Source organism: Poecilia reticulata, linkage group LG20 (genome assembly GCF_000633615.1).
Source record: "Poecilia reticulata strain Guanapo linkage group LG20, Guppy_female_1.0+MT, whole genome shotgun sequence".
Classification (NCBI taxonomy): Eukaryota; Metazoa; Chordata; class Actinopteri; order Cyprinodontiformes; family Poeciliidae; genus Poecilia; species Poecilia reticulata.
The window spans coordinates 11,136,256-11,151,550 of record NC_024350.1 but is presented as its reverse complement, the minus strand read 5'-3'; the positions used below and the strand labels follow the sequence as shown (position 1 = coordinate 11,151,550).

At 37.2% G+C, this 15,295-nt stretch overlaps 1 protein-coding gene across 2 annotated transcripts in view; it reads right to left on the bottom strand.

Moving 5' to 3' along the window:
• The window catches only part of tpk1 (thiamin pyrophosphokinase 1), a 73,028-nt gene that overhangs the window by 28,031 nt on the left and 29,702 nt on the right, over positions 1-15,295 (bottom strand). The window contains exons 5-7 of one of the 2 annotated variants that reach the window (XM_008396156.2): positions 11,635-11,707; positions 9,546-9,641; positions 348-494 (exon numbers count right to left, since the gene is read on the bottom strand). In XM_008396156.2, coding sequence (XP_008394378.1) covers positions 348-494; positions 9,546-9,641; positions 11,635-11,707 — 316 coding nt within the window. Of the gene's footprint in view, positions 1-347; positions 495-9,545; positions 9,642-11,634; positions 12,037-15,295 lie in introns of those variants that run through there. The other variant, XM_008396155.2, reaches the window with a different exon arrangement.

The window sequence follows — 15,295 nt, the reverse complement described above, 5'->3', positions numbered from 1 at the left end:
TATATATATACCTATTTTGAAACACAAATTTAAGCAAAAATATAGAATAAATACTTGCTAAGTTTATTAGTAGTTTCTTATTGCCTTTTTCTGTTCTACTCCTTGTAGTGAAACACTGGGATGTTAATTTAATATTAACTGATTCATTTTTATCATTGCAGTTTTTAAACTGTAGTTCTCCAAAGACTAACCATCATTTTTTTTGTTAGTAGCTTGGTATAGATGTGAAGCCAGGTCTGAAGATTATACTAGAGAAACAATTAGAAGAAATGATAATTAGAATGAATGACCAGTGGATTATTTGGCAAAACAACAGGACATAATGGAAATAAGCCAGAAATACTTACGGGTCTGAGTAAGTATGCCAAGCTCGTTTCCTGTATGATCAAAACAGGCAACTGTGTCATGGACTGAGCATGAAAAAGCGTCTCAACCGATGCCATGGTTTGGTCAAATCTCCCTGCTAGCCCACCCAGCGTCACTATGGTGTCCACCTGTGAAGAGAATCGAACGACAGGGAGTGTTTCTTTTGTCATGATGTAACTGTTTGTTAGAAAGTAAAAGAGCTGGCGACAGGAGGCTTCAAGTCAATTTACTGTCGCTAAACCTTACCACCATGTTGCACCTGTTAAAAAAGCTTTTATATCGCATCGTGAAGGTATATTAGTTTCTAAAAAAAAATGTATATATATATATATATATATAAACTATATTTAAATCCAAGTGGCTTTCTACTGCCAATTATTACTCGCTGGAGCAGAGAAACCAGAATCTGATCAGACAATAGACAATTATGTCAAAACATCCAGTCATATAAATTTGTTTCCCGAGTCAATTTAGGAGATTAAAATATTTGGTGCAAATCAATCGAGCTAAATCAATCTAAATTTTGAGCCACTTGTTCGCTTAACCACCTTATTTACTGTTCTCAGCAGTTCCATCTATACACTCCCCAAGCAGTCTGCTGACAGCCCTAAAGCCCAACAGAGTATAGAGGGCAAAAGAGCTTTCACAGGCTGATGACTGCCAGTCACACCAGCAAGTTCCGTCAATCACACACACCCCCACACACACGCACACACACACACACACACACACACGCACGCACACACACACACACACACACACACACACACCCCTGCACGCACACACACACACATGCACACACGTCGATGTTTTTTACTTTTCCATTTTCATTACCTTTTTAAAAGTTCAGCAGCATTGGTTAGCCTGCAGCAAAACAAAATTATATACGACTTCATGGGTAGGAAAATAAAATACACCCCACTTTTTCAACAGTTTATAACAAGAAAGCACTTGGTTCTTTGTTGTAAAAGTACTACCAAATGAAAATTGTGAATAAAAACAATGGCACAAAAAAATAATTAACTTTTTTATTAGGAAACACCAGCTGAATTATCAGTTAAATTGTGTACTTTTGGCTTTCACTGTATTGTGTGTGCCCCCCCCCTTGTTTTGCTTGTTTGTTTTATATTAGCACAAGTATAGTCCAGTTCAACTTTAACTTTAAAGTAAGAAGTTTCACCATTATAATTAAACACCTTTATTTTCCATGGTCAAAAATTTACCCTGTGTAAATGTGACATCTCCACCTATTCATAAGTTTTGCTCCAAAATAGAAAATACTTCTCACTGGTATGTCTCTGATTCGGAACAGATTTGTGCATTCTCTTAGATACGCGCACTTTGACATGAAAACCTGCAAGCGTTACCTTCAGACTGTGTGATGAAAGTTAAAGGCTCTCAGAGACTTCTTTTTCCAGGAGACTGTCTGCGCTTGATCTTTTTATACCCTTTACCAAACTCCTAGACATCTGCAACCTTTTATTTTTCTCGAGGGTTTGGAAAACATGTCAGATCTTCGTATGTTGACCTCATCCATTTCAGCAGTAAAGAGAATTTGGTATTGAATATGTCAGTGGTTTTAAATAACACTGCTTATAATCACCGGCAACAAACTTTGATATCTTATTTGCTATGAGCTTATGGACACGAAGAGGTAAAGACTGATTTGGTTCAATTTGCTTAATATGCAGGGGAAAACATTTGTTAAAAAAAGTTAGCAGTTTCCTTGGAACATATATATATATTTTTTTACTACAACCCCTATCAGTAAAATGTCAGTAATTTGTTATAATTACATATGTTCTGCTTCTTCTCCTTTCAGTGTGAATGCATTAACCTATTTTAAGTTATTGCAGAGTGACCTCCAAAATCTCACTTTGTCAATTTGATAATTTCACCTTATTCACCAAGTTTCATCAGTGAAAAAAAAAAAAGCTTAGATGAAACTGAGGGGAAATAAATTATTGGACTAAATGTGTCACAAGTTACGTCCTCCCTCGGGAGATGGAGTTAAAACAAAACAGAGTGCTGAGATTGAGGTTATTTCAACATCTGGCTGACACCCGCGCGTGATGAAACATCGCCTAAGCTGTAAACAACAAGGCTTGATAAACAAACTCCCCTCTGTGAGGGAGGTGCACTGACAGAGATGGAAAGGTTCAAAAAATGCTAATCTTGCCGTTAAACCCGTCACTGTGATTTGGTAAAGATTACAAAATCGCAGGGCAAACTGCATCAACCCACGGACAGAAATGTATCCAAGTACACAAGACGTCATTTCCAAATATTTCAACTTTGAATCATACGATCATGAAGTGTCTTATAAACTTTTGTTTAGCTTAATGCAATCAAGCTACCCGAGTAGACTAAAAGAGAAACCTTTCCAGTTATATTTTCAGAATGTGATGGACATGTTTTGCACTCTTTGTAACCCTCCAGTGTCCACTTAATGTTGGCAATAAACTGACTAGCTGAATGTGGCAAAAACATAACATGTTGAGGACAGTAAATGAATTGCTTGCATAAAGTAGCTCCGCTTGATATTATGGAGTGTAGGGGAAAACCAACACTTGTTTTATACAGGTCACAGCTGCAGAATTTGTTTTCCTCTGCATCTGCAATTGCAGCTGCATGTTTCCAAGCAAGTCTATTGGCCAAGAATTTCACCCAATAGACGTGTGTACTGTAAATGACAAAAAGATCGCTAAACCAAAGCTGGTGGTTGTGTGATTATCTCAAAGTAAGATCAGAAAGTGGTTACGGTGTAAAGTTGCTTTCTGAAGTTAATGGAATGTGATGTTTTTGCACCCAAACTTCAAATCATACATGTAGTAGTAAATAGTAAGATTAAGGCCACAGAACATACTGGAAAAACCACCACTTTCCTTTCATTAGACGCACCTGTCCAATTGCTTTTTAACAGAAATGGTGAATCAGCCAAACACCTGCAAGGCAGTGCATTTAGGAATCTAGATATGGCTTGTTGAAGTTAAAAATGAATGGGGAGGAAAGAGGACTCGAGTTAATTTGAACGTGCCATGGTGGTTTGAGGACAGATGACCTGGTTTGACTTCAACAAACAACTACAACTGATCTACTGGGATCTTTATTCACAAATCTCACTTGGGTTTCAAGACAACAGTGAGAAACAGAGAAAATATCCAGTGTACAGCAGTATAGTGGGAAAATGCCTTGATAATGTCAGAGCTCAAAGACGAATGGACATACTAGTTCAAAATGACAAAACAACAATAAGACCCTTAATAACCACTCATTGCAATAAAAGTAGGTGGAGTGTCATCACTGAAGGCACAACACATCAAATCTTCAAGACAGAAGTGGCAACTGGTGCAGAAGACCAGACCACTGCTGTCAGGAAAAACAAGGAAATATAGAGTTAGAAAGGACTAGCATGATTTAACAATAACAGCATGGGGAATTGTGTCCGGTGTGATAAATTAAAGGTTTAAGTTACTGGTGATAGTGTGATGCTGTGAGAGATATTTTCCTTTCACTCTTTTTGTCCCTTAGTACTGTGAAAAACTAAAAACTAATGAATCTGAATCTTTATTTCGAAATTTCTAATTGGGGAAATATTCCCCAATTAGGAATATTTCTCTATTCCCCAGAGAATTACACACATTAGCCTGTGTGTAATCTAGAGACCAAGGCAAACTGCTCTGTGCCTCATACAACCCTGGCTGTGTTGCACAAGTATAGGCTACATGTGTGCTCTTTGTTATTTTTCCAAATTTCTCCAGTGCCACTAATAAGATGTGTGCAAGGTTTGGAAAAAAAGAGCAATGCTTCATAGCACAGCATAACCCAAACAATTCTGATTCATGCTTCATAACTACAATGCTATGGGACCTTGCATATTAAAAGGAGAAGCAAGTGTTTATGAACTGACATCTTTTCAATTCCCAGTATGGAAATAGTGACACAAGTAACTCCTGAACTTCTAGGGAGTTATATATGGGTTAACAGTAATGTTGTAATTTGTGATTGTTGTGTTTGGCTTTGGGTCTTTTGCAGAATGAATCACAGTTGATGTTTTTGCCTCAAAAAAGCCGAGTTCATTTATCATTTCGTGTGTAGAAAATGACGGTGATTTTAAGAGCTGAATGTTGGTGGGACTGTTTGAAAAAAAATAATTTCAATTTCCATTACTTTTAATGGAAAATACCAATTTTCAAGAAACAAGATACTGTTAGAATGAATTAAATTTGCGTTGAGCATTAGCAACCAACCAGTGTGCATATATTATGGGCACTTTCAGCAGAACAAAATCACAAAGTCACTAAAAAAATCTACTGGTTTCTTGATTATACAAAGGAGTTCACTCCAATTGCCTCCATGGTCACCAAACTGACAAATCTACAGTAAATGTGTGATGCTATTGTGTCACTATGGATCAAAATCAGTTGAATGTATATTGTCAATACAATATTTCTGCATGCAATATTGAAACTGCAAAGGACCCTTTGGGATGAAATGCCTACTGCGCTAAAAACATGACATGTGAGAAAGACATTGGTGAGAAAAAGATGAATTTATCACCACTTTTATCATCATTATTTCCTAATATTGTGCAGTCCTAATTTAGCTCCTGCAAAGCTCACAGCAATTTCCAAACCCCTAAGCACCAAAACCTTTAGGGGAGTGCCAGTTAAGCAGGAGTAAATAGAGTTTACTGTTTAATTTTAGCCTTATTTAAAATAGATGTAAAGTTGCTCAAAAAAAATTTACGCAGCTCCGAGAGGAAAGCTATAAACACAGCTTCTCATGAGAATGAATAGAGGCAGGATGACAAAGAAAGACAGAGAGAAAGACATTGTGCATTGGCCTTCAAGCTTCAACAAATAATTAGCTCAATCTTCACTTTACTTGCATTTTACTGGTGTTTGGCTCAGTAGAGTGGTTGGCTTGCAATCTAAAAGCTGTGAGCTCCAATCCAGCTTCTCCCAGTCATATGTTGATGAGCCCCTGGGCAAGGCACTAACCACTGATCTGCGTATCAGAATAGATGCACGTTAGTGAGTGCAACTGGGTACTGGGTACCCAGTTGTAAATGTGGCCCTAATGTAAGGTGCTTTGCGTGAAGAGAAAAGCACAAAAAAAATGTTGCCCTTTTATCATTTATAATGGGCATCATTTAAAAATCTGAGCGTGCTTGTTTATTTCTTCTTTGTATTTGTTCACTAAAATCAACCACAAACCAGGGCAAGAAATGGTATTTATGAGCGAATAAAGAACAGTTCAACAAGCAGGGTGTACAGAATCAGCTTTTCTCCGTTTTGCCTGGCTGAAGGAGTCGGATCAAGCAGAAAGAGGCCGGTGAGATCAACGGAGAGAATCGTTGGAAAATGATGAACAGATCATAGCAGAGCAGAAAATTAAAACACAGGGTGCTGCCTCACTGTAAACACAGACACAAAAAAAACAGCCATTTCCAAAGCACATGCATGGTATTAAGGATTTAAGTACCTGCAGCCAAGGTACACACATACCAAAGAAAAAAGCACCTAAATCCACTATAATCCTCTGACACGATTCCGGGGGATTTTAAAATCCTATTATTTCACAGAAATATTTCATTCTCTTAAAAGGGCTAAGTGGATTGAAATTCGCAAAGGTGAACAGAAAGGGAATGTGACAATGCATTCTCTTAAATTCTTAGAGAAGTTTAGCTGTTATAGTCCTATTTTGGGTACTAAAGAGAGCCGGAGTTCAAGTATGAGTAATAAAGGGTAAGAAGGAAAAATCTTTCTGACGAAAAAAGAACTCTCAGCAGCAAATGATAAAAAAAGAGAAGCATTTTGTCAAGTTCCTATCTTTTGCAAACAGTCAGACTAAAAAAAAAACTCAGCAATAGGGTAAAAACTGATTAAATATTGGTAAAACTAAGAATACCACCTAAAAAATAAAAAAAAAACACACACACACCAGAGAAGGACAAATCTAGCAGAAACAATGTAAAAGCACACATTGTGGTTACATGTGTGTATAAGAAGTGAATGTTGGCATGCATCAAAGTGTATTTCCCTTTGTCTTTCATTAGCTTAGAAATGTGAAGTGATTGAGACACTCTGCAGTGATTGGGGTAACACTCAACATGGTGCTTACTGTGATAAGGGAGAAAAAAATAAGGATATGTAATAAATCAGAGAGGAGAAAAAAGTGGGGGAAAAAAACAAGACATAAGACATCTTATGCCTGATCACTGCGTGAATACGCAGCATCCAGCTGGACACGAGGCTCTGCTGTCTTGCAGCTTGAAGCAGTATTACTGATATCAGGCTGCTAAGGGGAAAAACCCCCAGAATATGTCAAATATTGTATTTTAGAAGAGTCAAAAGCCCCTTTGGATTTTATATGTAGGTGTAAGTGTACCTAATGTTATTTTAATGATATTTCTCAAACCAACAGGAAATGTTGAGTGAGCTTTGGTATTTTTTTCTTCCGAAAGACTCACGTTTTTTTATTACCCATACACCCACATATCCCAGCAGGAATATGCCATTGGTAAAACACAGTCCGACGCTACTGACCCCTGAACATCTTTTCTTTAGCACATAGAGGACTGAAAGCTTCACTTCAGGGCACTAAACATTCAGACAGAAAGAAGGACAGCATAGCCTACTTGTTTTAACCAAGGATTCGTGGTATTGGATCAATAACGACATCGATGTAACATAGGAACATTTTCGATGGCGTTAAGCAACTGCGGTAAATAGTCAACTTCCCCGACCATTAAATGTCTGTACATCTTAAAATTTTATGTTTTTGCATTTAATCTTCATAAGTCTTAAAACCGTAAATTAATGATATGAGAAGAGTATATAGAACTATGCTATTCTAAACTAAAACATACTGGTTTTGACACTGGGAGCGCAGCACGGGCAGAGCAGAACCCACTCATGGTTCCACGTACTTGTCTTGGGAACAAAGGAAAGAGATCTTTTCAAGCTGTTGGATCAAGATTGTGGAATAAACTCCCACACCACTTCTGATTGCTGGACTCTGCTTTAAAAAGCAACGTAAGACACACTAAAAAAAGAAAACACAAAACTATTTTAGTCTCACAACTTCCTGAGCTTCCACAGCTTCATTGTGTTTTCATTGTTCACTGATTTCGTTTTTTTTTTTTTTTTTACTAAGTTTACTATGAAGCACTTCGTGACTGCTGTCTGAGAAAGGTGTTATTTCAGATTGAAACTCCACAATGTTTCTCATCAGACTGATGTCGGTCTTGCCAAACACCTAACTTGTGCTTTTTCTGGTAAAGTGAGTATAAACTACCATTTCCTTGTGAGGCCCATCTACTGTATCTTGGGAAGTGGTCCAGTACTTACTGCAAAAAAACTTCCACGAAACATAAGATTGCCATCTTTGTATTTTAAGCAGGGATCGGGTTCTAAGGCATGCAATTTTCCCCCTTTTCCTTCGAAAAGTAACAATCGTAACAGGCTAGACAATTCAGTTTTGGTTTAAACAGACTACAACAAATGCGTCCAAAAGGAAAGTTCTTGTCTCTGTATTCCTGAGTGGTCTTTAAGACGATGTTTGTACTGAAGTTGTCTCAGTGGAGACACTGATTGAACCAGGATCTTCCCAATATATTTTGCTTTTGCTCAGAGGTTGATACAGATATTTTCCACCAATTATCTGCATCAGGAAGGGAAAGAAAACCTTTCACATTCCCAAATGATATGATGGTGAGACATTCCTATGATGTCCGTGTTTATAATTACATGAACAAATGAATGTGACAACTTAAAACATTTGACCAATTTGCATCCAAAGTTAAACCAGGCATACAGAGGTCTGTAATTCTCGCTCTGATATCTTGATCAATTTCCCATTATTTGACTCAAAGAAGCAGTGCGCTTTAGGTGGGTTGAAATATACATCCACTGGCATGCCTTTAATGAACTTTGATTTGGTTTAATCTCTCAAAGTCACAACATTATTTTCTACTTTTTCCAGGTTTGTTTAAAGGCATATTAATATTTGTGAAATGTAAACCTCTAAATTTGCGGACAGCAAGAAAAAAAGAAAATCTCAGAGAAAGTTTTATCTAAATTGATCTCAAAGATTAATGGGAGAAACAAGTGGGAATGTGCAGAGGCTGTTTGTCCTGAGTGCTACTCGTCGGGTCCAAATCCCAACCTCAAAAACGTTGTTGAGTGTCTTTCCCCTTTCCTCTCTTCCAATTTCTTTTCAGTCTGTTATCATTAATGCTGTGGCTAAAAGTGCCACAAAATAATGGTAATAAAAAACAAGAAGTTATGTGTTTATTCATATGTGGTGCGTAAATGTCTTGCTGTATGCTTAAGACGTCTTTAAAGTGAGACAACCAGTAGTGTTTTGTTGTTGTCCTGATGTGTTAATGATGTGGATTAATATTCTAAAATGTGCTTTTTGGTTGGCTGACAACACTTGGTTACATAAGAAATCAAGTAGCTTCCACCACTTTTTGTTTTGTGTTACAGCATTTTGCAACCCTAAAGTTAGAATCTGACATGTAGTTTCCTAAAAGGCTATTTCACTGTTTTAAATGGACCACAGAATAGCCAATGGTTTTCTCTACATAATTATCAGAAACAGTCTACAACTATTGTAAAAATCTGAAGAAGTGACATTGAGGGGAAAAAAAACTAAATGTGTTGAACAGTTTACAAATTGCAAAAAGGACACACTGTGTCTTTTGTTTCTAGAAAAGAAAAGGAAAACATTTTATGGCTTGATGAAAACAATATGGCTCTCTTTACGACTAGAGGCAGCAGACAGTTTATCAGACGATCCACAAACACCCAGCTCAAGTCACAGTACAGTACAGCATGAAAGTAAAGCATGCTTGTTCAGGAAAAAGAAGCTTGCAAGTCCTCATTCCACCGTGTTAAAAACCAAGTAATGGATCAGTATGAATGCACCAGAATTTTATATATATATATATATATATATATATATATATATATATATATATGTATATATATATACACATTTTTTTATAACAAGAACTAAGTAATGGGAATCCTCACATCAAGGTATCCAGTCAGATAACGTGTAAATAAGACAAATTCGAGAAATTTCTTTAAAAAAAAAAAAAGCTGTTGTCATTTGGAAGCTGGAGCAGGATGAAAAGCATGCCTGAAATTGAGCAGCGTGTAGTTTACCTGCAGCTTTCGTCTCTGTATCTCTTCCAGCATTTTTGCAAGACATTTGGTGTAGTCGGTTAGATCTTGGTCAGCTGTTTCTATGAGCTCACACCCCTATGGACACAATGACAAATTAAAACACACACGAGAGCAACAAAACATGATTCGATATTTGTACCACAACACAGACAGTAAAGGGAAAACCAAGGGAGAGATAAGGAAAAGCAGAACAAAGGAAAGAAAACAGAAAGGGAAGCAGACATGGAGAGAGGTATAAATCAGTGTTTTAGTGCTGTCTAGCTTCCCGCGGGTTGTGTTGTTGAATAATGTAGAGGTTCCAGTCAGTGGCCTTAAACTACAACATCTAGGTAAACAACCATACTCTGGCTTTTTCCCCCATTCCATCTCTTCTTCTCTCCACAGTCACTTTGCTTCTAAAATGCGCCGTCTTCCTCATATCACTGGCACACACATACAACATCGAGTTCACACAAAACTTGCTCGCCGCACTCCGTTTGATCACATCCATCCAACCTTCACTCCCCTCCTCCTTCCATCATTTTTCCATCCCTGCTTTCTCATTGTCTCCCCCTCCCTGGTGGCTGCCTTTCTGTTCTCTCTCTTTTCCATTTATGCAGAATTATTCACCGTTTGCGGCAAATCTCTGAAGGAACGCCTCAAACTTTTCAATTGTTCTGCTTCAAAAGCATTACCATAACAGTCTGTTCTCTCTCTCAAAAAAAAGGCATTGCTCTTTTTTTTTCTTTTTTTTTTTTACACAACCTGTGTGATATTTCTGAAAACGGTCTACTACTAGTGATAGAGACAGACGAGGGGAAAAAGAGTGACAAAGCTGAAGAAATCCTAAAGTCTGTCATCTGGGTGTGTGTGTGTGCGTGTGTGTGTGTGTGCAGGTTGTGAGCATGTGTAAACGAGAATGTGCATGCATATTTAAGTTTTAGATCTGCACCAGTAATGCATAGAGTGACACAGCACAAAGACCACGCAGGCTTTGTATTTCTTTTTCTCGGAGGCAAGCGTATATGCTTGACTGATTTCCCCTGTATTAATAATTTATTGAATCGAGCCTGCAGTTTGACATTCCACTGACTAAAAACAATGGGAAGACCACCTCAAAGATTGATTTGCATTTTCTTTTTTTAACCTTGGATACTTTTTTGTCTCCACAGTATAGGAAAAGAAGGCAGTGAAGACTAAGATGTAGAATCTAACTAGCGGATCTCTCGGAAAATCTTTTGTTCCTGTTATGTTTAATTCATATTAAAAAAAAAAAAAAAGAAAAGAAAAACTGGCCACAAAAGATGAAGATGGCTGCTCTAGGTCTTTTCACACTAATTAAAATGACCTTCCAAGTGAAGTATCTACACAGCAAATTCACGCCGCTACATTGACATAGTTGTATTATTACAATGTTAGTTATTTAATACTTTTACATTAGCTCACAAAAAAAGTGAGCACATGAAATTATAGGTTAGTGGTGAAGAAGGTTATAGTAAATTCTCTCCATCATATCAGCATTTCTTTCTCTCGTTTTGGTCGATTTAGGACAAGAAAGACATTTTGCTAAATCATAACACCCCAACACAATTAGTGTAAGTAGCTAAAAGGACAGGTTGCTGAGTCAGTAATGAAATGTAAAATCACTTGTCTGTGCAAATCTTCAGTTGGAATCTGTACGTTTGATTCAGCTACTTAAACTTATATGGACAAAGACAAATTTGGTGGCACCATTGTAAGGTTGGTAAAATGTTAAGAACATTTATTTAAAAAAAAATAGGTTCTCAAATTAAAAGTTCCATTTTTTTTTTCAAAATATTTCAGACAATATGATAATATGCTACTGCAGTGAAATATACATTTATTTTAAAGTACATTTTTACCATGCGTGCCAAAATATGTGGCCAGCATTGTGTTTCGAGTTAATAAAAAGTAGTAATGTGAATGTTTTTCAGACCTCAGAAACTATATTTAAAAGGAAACAGACGGCATATTAGGGGATTCTTTATCCTCAGTCCGGCTGTGTGACTGCTTAAAGTTTCATTGCTTCTATGTGTACAACTGTGTGTTGAAGTTTTGATCCACTCACCTTGTCTGCATAGAAAGCTTTAACCTCTGGTGTAATGGAATCAAAATCCCCACTGATGTAGTCAGGAAGAAAGCTGGATGTAAGGACAGAAAGAGATGGTGAGTGACAGAGGTAGAGGGTTAAGATTGAGAAAGAGTGCAAGTCAGAGATATAAGGGAGAAGGGGAGAGACAACATTGGGGCATGTGTCAGTTCTTTGATCTGTGCAGCGAGGGAGAAGAGTGACGCCGCCGGGGGAAGACGCTGAGACATGGAAACTGACAGGGTGATTCTCTGTGGCGCTGAGCCTGGCCCTGTCAAGCTCACAGGGCTTGCGGCAGATGTAAAGATTGATGGAAAAGCACACCAAGGCAAACATGGCAGCATCCAGAAGCAAAAAAGTTTATGTTTATGCTCCTATAATTAGGTACATAGGGCCTGAAAAACTCAAACAGATCAACACTGCAGAGTAATTACATGCTTGGGGGTAAATTTGCTCATTAGTCACAAACACTGTAATAAATAGACATGTGTCTATTGTGGTCTGTCTCTCACACATAGAAGCATAGTGTGGCATACCTGGGGAAAACAAGGTTAAACGAGTTTTTATTAGAAGTTCTTTTTTTTTCCCCCATTCATACAAGTATTCTTTTGAAAATGATATTGGAGTTTTTAGTTTATAAACACTTCAGTGAGCAAATGAATGAAGGATAGGAAGCAATGCAAAATGTTTACTGTATGTTTTTCAAAGCTACATATGTGGACTAATGATTGGGTTTGTTACTTCTTATGAGTTTTGACAAAACATGGGAAAAAAAGAGAAATTCCCTGGACAGGTCTTTAAAAAATAAATAAAAATTCAGGGCATTTAATTTCTCATTCACATACATTTAAATTCCAACCATATTATTGAAATGTGTCCACAATTAAAGGCTTACCAGTCACACTTTCACATATTTTATTTACGTCTAATAAAATCTGTTTCCTCAGTAAAGATGGATTTGTTCTGTCCAGCTCAGAGACTGGACAGAACAATAAATCAAAGGGCAAGAAAATCAACCCAGTCACAATGTATGAAGTAATTAATGAATAAAAGTTTGATAAACACAACAAAAAAGTTAAAAGTTATTTAAAAATAAAGTAAAATTACTCATAGCCAGAGATGAGTTATTTATATTTTTAGATCCAACAATAAAATTGGGTAAGATAGTCGTTAAAACTATCTGTTTCCACAGTTTATGAGATTAAATGGCAAATAATGTTTAAAGTGGATAATAAATATCAAAGCTTTTTAGGACCGGCAATTAACTGAAATAAAAACTGTCCTAAAGATTGTCAGATAGTTTTATGATTTACATATATGTGGAAAGCAATCAACCAACCTGTAACTCTTTAAGAGTTATTTCTCGTTATTAAAGTGCCAAAGAAGGAAAAACCAAAGTAATCTATTCTATTAGTAAGAAGAGGCAAAATTGTAGGATACTCCTCACAACAGAGCATTATGTTTGCGTGTGCATTTATGGTTATGGGGTAAGAGCATGCAGGGCTACAGTTGCTGCTATCTCAAGGCATTAACAGGTCTGACATTACGATTTTACGGTCGGCTGGGTATTCTGTTTGTGTGCGTTTGTTTGTGAGTGCTCCACAGCAAGCCGCAAAAGCTACGTTCCGGTCGGTTGAAGAAAGAGATACATGAGGATTATTCTCTACCTCCCTTATTCTGCATTCCCATTTGCTCCAACAAGATACGCCGAGACAAACACAACCAGAATTGCATGTAATCAGCTGCCACACGTGCACAAAATAAACCCACTCAAAAAAAAAAAAAAATCATGCTTAAAAATACACCTCTACCAAAATTTAAGCAACACATGATTCCAGCTGCAAATCTCTCTCTCTCTCTCTCTCTCTCTCTCTCTCTCTCTCTCTCACGGAGGCTCGTTTAAAGAGAATGTGATCCCACACACTTGTATAATATGCGCAAAATAGCAGCAAATGTGTAGATACGCACACAGGCAGTTTTTCTGACTTGTTTTATTAAATAGAGTGCCACAACTGCATCTTCATTCAGAAATAACCTTCATGTGACTGATGGGAGGAGATGTGTCGCCGAGTTTGATCAAAGCTGTGCACCAGCACACAAGACACGAAACGCAACACACACTCGTATCGCACAGACCTCTTTGTGACCTGCGTGCATGCCACATTCGGCTGCCAGTAATTGACCAGGCGAGATTCGAAATTCTGCATTTGTGTCCGTGTGTTTGGGCGTAAAAGCTGTTTGCGTTTGTGTTTGTGTGTATGCATCTTGCGCTGGCTGACAGTCTTCACTTTCACATTAATATTAACTGACAGTTTAATTTGGATGGGAAATAGAGCATTTTACTAGCAGTTTGTCTGAGCGCCGGTGGCGGGGATGGCAGTGTGACCTTTGTCTGTCTTTGCCCGTGTATGTACGCGAGTGTGTGTCCATTTGTCTATCAGTCTGCATTTGTCTATTTCTACCCCTGCGTCTTCCTTGTTAACTTTTTCCCCTAATTTTCTCTAAAACAAAACTTTTTCATCTTTCAAAGGTTTTGTTTTTTTTTCATTCCACGCTCTCCAAATGATTGAACTATTTTTTGTCTAAAAACTAATTTTCTCTTCCCTAACAAGATATGACTGAAGAGACTTTTAACCAAACATTATTGGGGATGTTTGAACTTGTCTGTACATGTCTTTGACCCTGCATGGATTACCGAAAATCCACAATAAATTCAAAGTTGCACACCATGCTTTTTGTATTTGCTAAATAAATAAAGTTGTACTTTGTAAAATCAGTCCACCAAAATACAAATGTACTGTCAAAAAAAAAAAAAGCCCAACATATTAAAGGTATTTATCCTAATGAGAAGTATATGCAAACCTCTGGTTCAAACCGTATGTCCACAATTTAAATATAGTCTGTCATTTTTTTCAAGTATTATGTGAAAAACACTTCATTCGTGATGTCCTTTTCAATAATGGAAAAAATATGCCTCTGATTGCATCTCTCCTATCACTCCATTTTCCCCCAATCAAAAGAGAAAAGACAATGAAGTGGTAGATGAAGCACTTTGAAAACCATAATTACAGCTCATACACAAAACAATCCTAAACCAATGCAGTTGGACAAATTTAGCTCTCTGGCTCAGATGAATTGCTGTGAATTGCAGACATGAAGGCAAATTAGAAATGATAATGTACCTTCCCTACTACTGCACAGCATTTTTTAGTCTTACGTTTTTTTTTTTTTTTTTTTTTTTTATATGGTAGAATATCACATTGCTTTTCCAAACACCTGCCTGTTCCTAACATCTTAGTCAGGTAGTGAGAGTTGAGGCATAAATGGAAGAATGGAAACAGCTATCTTTCGGTTTCTCCAGAGGGATGGCCCTATTCTTGTCTGTTGGAGATGCTATAAATGGATGGAAATGTACTTCACAATGACAGAAAGGGTAAGATTTTAAGGTTTTGAGAGCAAAGAGGAAGTAGGAAGCAGAAGTTTTCCTAATGAACAGCATGTGGCTTAAAAAAAACCCCTCCAAATTCCTTTCACTCAATTCTGAGTGAAAGGAATCCATGCCAGTGAGAAAAAAAAGTATCTTATATTGAAGCCTTTTTCAAACATCAGCTGAACAGAGAGATTCAAACAGAGTTGTACC